Raw genomic sequence first — 11,972 nt, forward strand, 5'->3', positions numbered from 1 at the left:
AAAATAAAAGAAAAAAAACCCCTCTTCTAGGTTGGCAGCCTGCTTTGGGGCAGACAAACCCTGATTTGGGAGGGACTGGAGCAATCAATGAGAACCTCAGGATAGGTCTAATGGTGGCATAGGAACTGAGTGACACCAGCCACTACAACAGCAAGAATGTGGCCCAGGAGGGTACCAGCTCCTGCACGACATGTGCGCCAACATAGCATCTAACCCTCTCAACACAGAATGCTGAGAGCCCTGCCAGCCTCAAGCACATCAGCACTCCAACCAAATTCAGGATTTGTGCAGCCAAGACACCAAAACATTTAAGCTAATAGCCCTGGCAGATGTTTAGCTGCTGTAGGGGAGTTTGTGAAAGCCACTTCCTCACTACAACAGAACCCTGACAAGACCTCGATCCCAAACTGCTCCTCTCTGTGTTGGAGGGGGCCGGGCAGAAAATCCTGTCTAGTCCCTTGCACAGGCCGGTGGTTCTTCCTCAGCTTCAGCGCAGGAAAATATTTCAGCTCAGAACAACTCCCTGGCACAAGACTGCAATCCTTGAGGTAATGCAGAGGAGGAAAGCTGCTTTGGTTTTCACTTCATACACAACACCCCAAGTTTGGTGCTTTGGGGACATTTGTTCATGTGTCACCTTCGCAGGAAGAAACCAGAAGAAGGTGCAGACACTGGAGCATCCTTACCTTATATTAAACTATACCAAAAGGAAAGAGGTATCCAATTCTTTTGAAACCATTTCTCTTTTGTAGCTATTTAGCTCATAGCTAGAGTTTGCATTCTGTTAATAGCTATCTTGTCCAAAAGAAACCTGATCCAGCAGATTATGAACTGCAGGGATCCACAGGGAAATCCATTTCTTGGAGTTCGGTTTCATTTGCTTGAGGATTCATAACAAAATAACAAGCTACCTCTCTAGAAGGAAATACTTAAATACATTTCATTTATTTATCCCAAATATTTTCCCCAAACTATCCACAGTCCATAAAGAAAAAAAGGTAAAATCCCCCAAATGATTCTTAAGCAACACATTTCCAGGTGGAAAAGCATTTCTGCCAGTCTAACAAATGCACTGTCTAGAGTACAAAGCACCCAAACACATCTGAACCTCTTAAAAAAAATACTTAAAAACCCCCATACTTAATATTGTATTGTGTTAAGGACGTTAAGGACATAAACTTTGGAATCACAAAAAACTGGTCAGGGTCACTACTTCAGGGATGACTTTCATGCACAGTGAACAGAATGATGCCCAGAGGTAAACATATACCCCTCAAAATTTGATACAAATACCTATTGTTCAACTACTAAGCTTTTCCAGAAGCCTATGTCATGGTCTGGGAAGTCAAGGCTGGAAATCCTCACTTATGCTTTCCACATCACATCTGGATTTGCTGGGAAGCAAACACACAGACACACTCATTTCTGTGACATGTCAGCCAGAAATCATCACGGGACCTAGCAACTTAATCCTCACTGCACCACTTTGAAATAAATTAAAACCCAGGAAAAAAACAAACCTGAAAATAAAGAGCTTACTGCAGCACCATCTTAAACTTCTGCCCAGTGCTGGACAGAAAGAGGGAGAAAACTTGTTCTGCCAGTTTTCCCAATTCTGAACTGAGCAGTCAGAAACAGACAATCTTGTCCTCATCTGCAGCCGTGGTGGCTTCTCTCCTTCCTTCAGCTTTGCCCCAACTTCTGAAAGACCACACAACCCCAAATTGCCAGGACTCACACCCAGTATTAGCATGTACACCTTCATGTTCTATCTTCAGCCAAACAAATCTGAGATGCTTTTGCTTCCCTGACAGACTTAGCAAATTTCATTTACTTCTATCAAGGCAACAGACATCCTGGATGGTACACAGCTGACAGAAGTCTGAACAGGGAAACAAAAATTCATTGTTTTCTTGCTTGTGGTGACTTAAACTTCTCCTAGGCCCATGCTCAAGAAAGGAAGGTGTTGCTTTACCTGTTCAAGAGGCTTATGCTGAAGATATCACTTGGCACACTGCTGTCACTAAACTGATCTCTACAGTCTCAGATTGCCTTCTGTGTCTTTTCCACTGGAATGTGCAGCCATCACAAGTTTGGGGAAAGCCCAGAAAGCATGACTGGAGCTCAATGAAGTGTCTACTTATGTCTGGGGAATCCCTAAGCAGCTCACAGATGCCTACCCTATCCCACTTGGGGCTAATTAAACCAAAATAAGGACAATCAGTGAAGTGGCGGCAGTTATTTCTTTTCTAGCAGAACATATCAGAAAAACATGGCATCAAGGTTACATGGCCATTTGCACATTTAGAGTTGCTATTTGCACAAAAGCAAGACTGGAGGTAGGTTAAAGAGGTTTTAGAGGGATTGAGTTGTTAAAAGTGTGGAAAACCCTAACTGAGAGGCAGACATAGGGGCAAGACAACAGAAAACATGGTACAAACTTCTGAGCATCAGAACAAAGGAGTCCAGGATTATCAGCACCAAGCACTGATGCTACCAACTGGCACAATTCTCCAGCTGAACCAACTAATTCACCTCCTGGCATCTTCCACAAAGCATCCTGTTAACTAGCATAACAAAACATTTTCTTCTATATGGTTTGTAAATAGAATATGTTTTCATTGGACCTAATTGCTTTTCTAAGAAAAAAATATTTGTACAGGTAAAAACCCATCCAAGCAGGTGTTTCTGAGCCCACAGCTCCCAGGTAAAGGAACAGAGGAGGAGCAGCACAGAAGGATCCAAAGGTGCCCGAGGGAGGTTAAAATTGACTGTATTTGGTAGGAAAACCAACTGCTCTGCAGCTGTCTCAAGTCTGGAGCTCACAGAAATGAAACGTGCTCACTCCTCCTGCTTCATTTTATACCTTCTCTGATCAAGACAAAATCACATCATGCAAAAGATACGAGAGAAGATGGTAACACCTGTCCAATGTCCCCCCGAATGGCTGGCACCAGGGTTCATTCCTTCCTCTGGTTGATGGAACCGAAAGCCAGGTTTCTGCTCATCCCTCTCAGCAGAGGTGACACCTGGGATGTGGATCCTTGGTGGAGGGTAATCCGTACTGGGGACACCGGGTACGGTACCAAACCCTGAGGCGCGAAGACACCAGATCCCTCATCCTGAACAGCCTCCCCATTCCACCCGCTGCCCCTTGCCACTGCAGGCTCCACTGGACACACACAGCTCAGCATCGAGTCACAGAATGCTTCGGGCTGGAAGGGCCCTCAGGAAACCCCTCTGCAGCTGCAGAAACCATGCCAGTGACTGGGGCAGTACCAAAGGCACCTCTCAAAATGGGCAGCAGGGGAGCAGGACTTGAAAGGGAAGCAACAGCTGAAAGCAAAAACAACCATGAGCTCATTTAGAGACAGTCTAATAATAACAATAATTAAAAAAGATTATTTCCAATTTGCCTCTGTCAAAGAAAATAAAACACACCAGAACCCTGGTCTCAAGTCCCTTCATTTCAGATTCCACATCCCTGTCACAATGAACAGATGGCAGGTTATCCTTGTGTCTGTCTCTCAAAGTCTGCAATTCACTGATTTTTATTATCCCATTTCTTTGTTCTTAAACCAAAAAAGCCCAAAACAAACTATCTTATGTTGTCTCCCTTTTTTTTGGTAGGGGGAAAGCACAAAGTATTTTTAAGGAACTCCTCTAACTTCTATTTATTTTCCCCATGAGCCTTCCCCTGACTTCAGATGCGATGCTAAGACCAGAAAAGTTTCAGCCTGCTTCACCAAGAGTCCGAAAGGGAAAATAAAAGCACTGCCTCCAGCCCTCCCAAATCCAGTGCCTACAATACTTCCTCATTTTACCACTTGCAAAGGAAGTGCCACCACTCCTCCCGAGCCTGTGCTTTACCTGATAATGCTATTTAACTGAGTAAGAAAATTCCAAAGGCAGAGGTTAAAATGCAGAGGATTTTCACCAAGTGGAGAGAAAATATTGACCCCGGGGTCCAAAGCAGCTTTGCAAGATATTCAATAGGTAGCTACCCTGCAGCTAATTTTTCAAATATTGGTCAAGAGAAGCCTTCCTGCACACAAAGGAGACTGAGTTCTTGAGCAAACCCTGTGACATTGAAACAACAATGACAAAACCTAGAAAAGAAGCATCCTAAAAATGACCCCCATCTTTGTGCTGACCTTTACTCCTGCTCTTGCTGATTGGTTCCTACAGGCGAACCCCACAAAGAAAATGGGAATTAGGGAAGCCTACAGCAAACGCAGCAGCTACACACAACAGCCACTGGCTCACCGGGGAGCCAAAATGCAGCCTGGGCCATTGGGTTATTTTAGTGTTTTTTGGCAACTAGAGCTTTACGCTACTGCTTTGCAAGATCAGAGAATACAATTCTTCAGGGCAAGGCACACAGGAAGCAGATCTGGCTGCATGGACATGCCTCTGGGAGGCTGCAGGACAGCCTGCAGGGGGATGGGAATCTGGGCTCCCAGACCCATCCAACAACTCTGGCCCTCATAACACTGCTGCACCTCCCGCTCAGTCAGTGGGGCTGAGAGAGGGAAAGCTTTCAGAGAGAACTGAAAAAAACCACCCCAAATCTCAGGAACTCTCTTTCTGATAAAATCTTGTGCCTGTGTTTACATACCTCCGGGAAAAACACTCCCACTGAAGGAGTCCTGGATTTTCCTTTGGCATTCAATGAACTGGCACAGCTCAAACTGATGCCATTAAATTCTCCATCTCTCAAATCCAGGTTCTCCTTTGCTGTGGGGTTTTTGCCAGTCCCACAGTCCAGAGGGACCTCTAGCAGCTGCTCTGCCCAAGAGCTGCTGTGGGACTGCTGGGAAACTCTATTGTGAGGGAGGCAGAAATTAAACAGTTCAGGGCATTACCTCAAAACATTGGGGGAAAATTCCACACCACTTCATTGTTTCCCTTTTTAAACGAAACTGTGTGAGCCCCATGTGAGCCGGGAGGCTCTGGGCTGTGGGAAAGCACCCAGAGTGATGGAGGGAGCACAATGCTCCTCTCCTCACTCCATCCCCAGTGCAGCCCTCTGGATACTCAGCACCACAGCCGGGGGATGGCCCTGGGGATGTTTTACTCCATCCCCGTGGATTCTGCTCCCCCCTCCAGTCCACCCAGAACCAGAACGACCTCCAGAGGGGGAATGTCAAGATGCTTGGTAGGAAAATGACGCGTCCCCAGAAGCACCCAAATCTCTGCAGCTCTGTGTTTATTCCCACCCATCTCAGCAGATTCCCCTCTTCAGCATCCCTGGACATGGTCCTCCTTCTCTAATCTCACGTTGGAAATGGCTCAGAACAGCAACAACTCCAGTCCCTTCGCTACAGTACCGACTTTTGATCAGCAGAAGGCAGAGTCATTAAAGTCACTAGGCATGTGCCGTTCGGTCGCCGGGCCCAGGGAATTGACTGCACATGCGCAACTCATCGCCACGTTGCCCTTTCTTAGTATGTAATCTTGCGGGTTGTTTTCCACTACTGTGCATGCGTCCTCTTGTTTTTTACTTAGCACGTGACACTCTGCTTCAGTTGAGCAATTGCACCTGTGTGCCCTTATTCCTTTCAGTACTACTCTTCAGCATGTATCACCCGTGAGTCATCGCATACACGCAGCACCTCGCCTTCACCACCAGGCAGCAGGAGCAGCGATTACTGCCCGTTTTTAATTTTAATTTTTAATTTATTTTTCATTTTATATGTTTTTCATTCTTACATTATTTATCTTTTTAATTTCTATTTTTATTTTTGTTGTGTTTATTTTATTTTTATTTTATTTTTTTAGTATTTTCTTTGATTTTTTTATTATTTTCCTTAAAGGCTGTGTGAGGTGGCCATGCCTCCCAAACCCAGTGGGGGAGGGGCAAAAAGGAAGGGGTGAGACCCGCTGGACTCCACAAAATTAGGTTAAGGGGCGTTATTGGGGTTTTTCCAGGGCCCGCCACCCCACCCTCCCCATTTTGAGGGTCCCTACTCACTTTTCTGTGGGGTTTCCCTGACATTTTAGGTCCCCTCCCTGACATTTTTGGAGGTCCCCACTCATGTTTTGGGGTCCCCTCTCCCACTCTTGGGGGTCACCACACTCTTTTGGGGGTCCTCCCTCCTACTTCTGAGAGTCCTCATCCACTTTTGTGGGTCCTCACCTATTTTTGGGGCCCCTCCCTGACATTCTGCGACTCTTCCTCCAATTTTTTTTTTTGTCCTTGGATTTCTTCCCCCCCATTTTTGGGGTCTCCCGTCCAATTTTTGGGGTGCCCCCTCCCATTTTAGGGGTGACCCCCAATTTAGGGTTTGTGGGGGGAAGGGAGTAAAGGGCATCTCCACAAAGAGTTTTTTCTCTTTTATTTCAATTTTATTTCCTTTTTAGCTTCCTTGGGTTTAATTTTCTTTTTTAATTTTAATTTTGTTTCTATTTTTCTTTATATTTCTGGGATTTTTTTCTTATTTTATTTTTTTTTTATTTTTTACTTTATTTTTTATTTACTTTATTTTTAACATTTTAATTTATTTTATTTCTTATTTTATTTATTTTTTTTTTATTTATTATTCCAGAGAGGGAAACGCTGCAGCTCCTCTGGGGGCCACCCAGAGCAACTTTGCCAGCATAAAATGGAAATTACATCGTGGTCAAACATATTGCCAGCAGGATTAGAAAGTCCTGGCCAAGGTGACCAGTGTGTGGAAGTCTGACCAGTGACGATCCAGGGGGGATTTTCAGTGGAATTCTTGCAGGTTTTACTGTCCAGAAACTCCAATTCTTTTTGGCACCTTTTGCTTAAATGTTTCCCTGTTGAAAGAGGTCAATTAGTGGTTTTAGTGACCAGGTTGCCAAAGTTCGGGAGATACAACCGGCATTCCCTCAACACCTCCAGCACCTCCACACCCACCTGGGATCTGGGGCCGATGGGCAGCAGCCTGCCCTGCGCAGGCTCCAGGGGTGATGTTCAGTCTTTTATTCCCATCCCTTGAATACCAGCTATTTACAACAGTCTGGGCTTTTGACAAAGACTGTAAATCAAACGCTGTTCTAACTTCAGTATTACTATTAAATGACACTATATGTTCTATAAATATTAATTAGTTTGCATGATTAATTACTTAACTATTTTAAGCAGCATACAAAGAAGAGCTGGACTTAAAGGGGATGTGTGGGGTCTGAGAAGCACCTTTCCCTCCAGAGACCACCCGAGATACTGAGTTCAACCTGGTGGGTACCAGGCACACAAACTTCAGGGTGCAACATGATCAGACGCCCACCTCCAGGGAGGGTCCATGGATTGTGCCTATCACCTGCTTTCTGCCGCTGCCCTCAAGAGCTTCGCACCACGCTGCACAAACAGCCAAACTGGTTTCTGCAATTGGCCCCCAAACGAGCTCACTTAGAGCCCATTTCTGAGCCCAAAAACCCAACTGTTGAGCCTGAGTGCCCAAAAGTGCAGCACTTCACCTCTGTTCCTAAGTGAGAAAGCACATAACTCAGTCTCCTGTGCCAGGTTTAGAAAATGCATGGCTTGAGATGTTTCTGAGCCCCAAAATCAGCCGCATAAGCCTGCTTTCAAGCCCCTGGAACAGAAGACCTGGTCTCCATCTTCTGGCCCCAAATCAGCTTTCTGGTCCCATTACAGTCCCTGTGTGCAATGCTAAAGGGTGCAGGGAGCGTGGCCAGCCCACAGCACTGCACCCCGGGGTCCCATACATAGTTCAGGGAGTGCCTGGCCCTGAACCTCTGCAGATCAGCAGGAGCACAGGCAGGGCAGGTGTCACTGCATTGCTGCTGTTTCTGCCTGCTGATGGTCCCTACCCACTGCCACAGTCCCCTCCTGGCCTCTGAGCTACCCCCTGCCTTGCATGGGGGAGGCATGCATGGTATCTGAGGGCAGGGGCAGGGGAACTGCTGGGCTGGTTGCCTTGGGTATGGGACTGTGCTGCAGGGAGGCAGGCATGTGGGAGCTGAGGTGGGGGCAGTGAGCACAGCGAGCTACGGGAAGGGAAGGTGCTGTTGGTTTCCCATTTTTCCCACAGACTGATTCTCTCTTCGATGCCAAGTCATCTCCCTGCTGGATGTCAAGTTTCTTACCCAGTCCTTGGTGCTAACCTTGGGTCTTTCTAGAACCGTGTTTCCTGAGTCATGAAAGAGTCCAGTTTCAAGTCATACACACACAGATCCCACTGACAGGCAGCATAAAACAGTGTTCTAAACTGCTGTCCTCAAGAGCTGTAGCCCCCTATGACTTGTGTTCCCTTCTCCTGCCACTGCCTCATTTTGCAGGTGCAGGGCATGGGACTCCTTGCCTTGCACAGGAGACTGAGTTGGACTGAAAACATGGTTAATGGTGACAATAGGAAACTTTATTTCCACAACTAAGTCAACTTCAGCATTTGCATGCACGCAGAGGAGGAACACAGGCAGGACACAGCAGGCCTTTGACCCTGAGGCTGCCTTTGGGTCAACAGGCACCGCCCCAAGGAAGTGGTTGTGGTCCGCTGCAGCCTGCACAGGATCCTGTTCATCCTGCTACTAAGTCTTTTTTCCCATTAGGTCTTGTAGGATCTCATGTACCCGAGTTAAGAATTGCACCAGTATCTGGTATGGATGTGGAGCAGGTGTAAACCAGCCTGATTGTGTTGGTGTTGGCCTTGGCCACTGAAAGGGGGTTGAGCTGAAGACTGGCTCTGGCACTGGAGTAGCTGTTACAGCTGGACATGGATGTGGAGTGGGTGTAAACCAGTCCGATTGCGTTGGTATTGGCCTTGGCTGCTGGAAAGGGGTAGAAATGAAGGCTGGCTCTGGTGTTGGAGTGGCTGTTACAGGTGTTTGTGGATGTGGAGTGGGCGTAAAGCAGCCTGATTGTGTTGGTATTGGCCTTGGCCGCTGAAAAGGGGTTGAGCTGATGGCTGCCTCTGGTGTTGGAGTGGCTGTTACAGTTGAGCACAGGCCCATCTGGACCAGGATCCAGTCGTAGAAGTGCTGAGTGGAGGTGTAGACTCCTGGCCGTTTTGCTCTGGCACAGCCTTTTCCCCAGCTGGTCACTCCAACAAGCCAGAAGTAGTTGGCACTGTTATCTTTGCACACCAGAGGACCTCCGCTGTCACCCTGCAGCAAAGAGAGGATTAAGGTGATGTTGGGTGGCTGTTGTCAGCACTAGGGGCTTGCTTCTCTCTTGCAGCCCCTGCCACAGCTGTATTCCTGGCACAGAAGGGCTCTGCTCAGAGTCTTCAGAACCTTAGGTGGGAACAGGCTGGGGGGCTGTAAGGTAAGGCCCTCTCTCATATCTGCAGTGATCCTGGATGCATGGAGGATGGATGATCCAGCATCTGGATATCTGGGCTGCCAAAAGCACTGCATGGGCTTTCTGGGCATAGTGGCAGGCCTCAGGGACATGGACACTAGGCAAGGACCTGTAGATATGGGGAAGGGGAGGGAAGCCTCATCAGTGGTGGGAAAGTGACTTGCTAGGAAGAGCACATGCTGGGTACTGTTCGGGCAGTGGTGATGGGGCTGTCTGCTGCTGGGGGCTGGCTGACTCGTAGTATAGTCCTACCTGACAGGTGTCGATGCCGCCCTGTGGGTAGCCAGCACATAGGTTGTGGGTGTGGATGGTCCCAGCATACCATCGGCTGCTGTTAACAAGCTGGGTATCAAGGAGACGGACCTTGGCCTCCTGCAGGACATCACCTGATCCCTGAGCTGTAAGCACAGAAAGGAATGACCACTCAGCAGCTCGCTGCCAGTTCTTTTCCTCTGTCTGAAGGTGAAGCCCTTCCCTAGGGCTTTTCTTTGCCTCTGGAGCAGCCATCAAAGTGCTGTGTCCCTTCTGTCTGGCTTTGGGTGGCAGGCCAGGCCCATCTCTCCAGAAACGTACATCCTGCAGCCTGACTCTGGCTTTGGCCTCTGCTGTTGGGAAGCACAACTTGTCTCCCCAGTGTGCCCAGCTTGCCCTCAGGGCATGAGTCCTTTTTGGGAACTCACCTTTTGTACTGGTGGAACTCCAACCAGCAATGTAGCAAGTTTTCAGCTCTGACACTGTAAGAGAGGCGTTGGGCACACAGGCAAGCTGGATGTAGTCACTGCACTCCACAGGCTGGTCCAATTCCACCAAGGCAATATCATTCTGCTGCGAAGAAGCAGCGTAGTGTTGGTGAACCAGGAGCCGCTTGATATGGCGCAGCTGGGCCTCAGGGCCCAGCTGAGTCAACTGGGTGGCCCCGATCAGCACGCGCCACATGGTGATGTTCCTGGAAGGCAGAGAGAGAGGGGTGAGAGGAAGCAGAGCCATGCGCTGCATCAACTCAGCACTTCCCTGCCTTCTGCTTCCCAATGCAGAGAGGAAAGCAGTGCAACTGAAGGTGTGACTGCCTTAGATGCCTTAGGCTCCAGGAATGTCAAGCCGGAGGCTGCTAGGCAGCAGTGGCATGAGCCCAGCCTTCTCCTGAGCAGTTTCTCAGCTGAGCTCTCTACTGCACAGGCACTGGGCTCACTGCAAGGAAACAGGATGGGAGTAGTATGTGGTGCTGTGGACTAGGCACCTGCTTGTACTGTGGGGATATCCCCGTTCTCTGCTCCTCCTTACCTGGCCTGGATGAAGCAGTTGGCTGCCGTGAGGACCCACTGTGGGCTGATGAGGGACCCTCCACATGTATGACCAGTGCCTATTTTCCTGGGATCCTGGATGCTGACAATCCAGGGCCAGGCCCCTGGCTGGGCACCTGTGCCACCCACAATATGTGGCACGCCATAGTCAGAAGCCATGGGCCGGAGCCCACAGGTGTCTCTGTAAGCAGAAAGTCATTACTGCCCTACTTGACTGCTGATGCTGCTCAGGCTATGTCTTTCTGCCCCAGCACCTGGGCGCTGGCAAAAAACTGAGGCTCCCACATGGGGTTTGGGAAGTTGTGATGTGGTGATGTGGGACAAGTGGGCCCCCTCCAGGGAACCACCTAAGGGTTGCCCAAGCTCCCTCCCAGAGTCTGGGGCCACTTACCCACAGGTGTCCCAGGTGCCATGTGCAGGCCTGAATATGGCCAGCAGGATGAGGAGGTACAGCAAATTCATCACTGCCAGTGGCATGTGTCAACTGAAAGAAACAAAAGGTTGTCTCCTCCAGTGTCACCACTGACCCAAGTGCCCACAGCACTCATGTTGCCCATGGCACCTGCAGCCTCAGGGCTGATGTCACAAAGTGTTCTTCCAGGTTCTGAGCATGGAGCCCTCAGGGGATGGGGGAGGGGTAACACAGTCTTATAGAACCATAGAATGGTTTGGGTTGGAAGGGACCTTAAAGATCATGTAAGGAAAAAGGGGTTCCATGCCCAGCACCTGCAAAATGGGTCTACTGTGGGAAGTCAATTTGGGCACAGTGGGAAAGAGTGACTCCAAAGGCAGTGCTTAGTCAGAGAGGAGGGTACTCATAGTGACAGAGTAACTACTAGGATGCTTTTCTCTGCTACCTCTCTAGCAGTCATATCTGCTAATTGATTTCCAACATTAGTTAGTGTGTTTCCAAATTGATGAGCTTTACAATGCATGAGAGCCACTCTGATTGGTAACTGAACATTTGCCAGTAATTGTTTAATGACATCTTCATACTTGACAGGAGTTCCTTGTGCTGAAAGGAGCCCTCTTTCTTTCCAGATAGCCCCATGGGTATGTACCGCTCCGAAAACATAGTTGGAATCAGTCCATATGTTGACCTTCTTACCTGCAGACAATTCTAGAGCTTGCTGCAGAGCAATGAATTTAGCCTTTTGTGCAGAGATGTGAACAGGTAACGGATCAGCTTTGATTGCCTTGATTTGGGTCACTACTGCACACCCAGATTTCTGCTCTGCACATAAAACCGCTCCCATCTGTGAACAGTTCCCAACCTGGATCTTCTACTGGAATGTCCCTTAAATCTTCCCTGTAGGAGTAAACCTGCTCAACAGAAGACAGTCATGTTGTGAGTCTCTTGGCATTCTGGCACAGATTCGAGGAAC

The 11,972-nt window shown here is 48.3% G+C and overlaps 1 protein-coding gene across 1 annotated transcript; it reads right to left on the reverse strand.

Annotated features, from left to right (window-relative positions):
• Positions 1-8,335: 8,335 nt before the first annotated feature.
• On the reverse strand, positions 8,336-11,173 carry LOC115307319 (acrosin-like). The gene is made up of 5 exons (XM_029958863.1): positions 10,979-11,173; positions 10,568-10,768; positions 9,967-10,232; positions 9,539-9,684; positions 8,336-9,090 (listed from the first exon to the last, which is right to left on the reverse strand). The coding sequence occupies exons 1-5, from the start codon at positions 11,062-11,064 to the stop codon at positions 8,515-8,517; spliced, it is 1,275 nt and encodes a 424-aa protein (XP_029814723.1). The 5' UTR covers positions 11,065-11,173; the 3' UTR covers positions 8,336-8,514.
• Positions 11,174-11,972: the final 799 nt, after the last annotated feature.

Source organism: Manacus vitellinus, unplaced genomic scaffold (genome assembly GCF_001715985.3).
Source record: "Manacus vitellinus isolate BGI_N305 unplaced genomic scaffold, ASM171598v3 scaffold_175_pilon, whole genome shotgun sequence".
Classification (NCBI taxonomy): domain Eukaryota; kingdom Metazoa; phylum Chordata; class Aves; order Passeriformes; family Pipridae; genus Manacus; species Manacus vitellinus.

Coding starts and splice junctions, on each gene's coding strand:
- LOC115307319 (XM_029958863.1), bottom strand. CDS start 11,064: ATGCCACTGGCAGTGATGAATTTGCTGTACCTCCTCATCCTGCTGGCC. Junction 10,233..10,567: donor AACTGCTTCATCCAGGCCAG/GTAAGGAGGAGC, acceptor TCTGCCTTCCAG/GAACATCACCATGTGGCGCG. Junction 9,685..9,966: donor GAGTTCCACCAGTACAAAAG/GTGAGTTCCCAA, acceptor CTGTGCTTACAG/CTCAGGGATCAGGTGATGTC.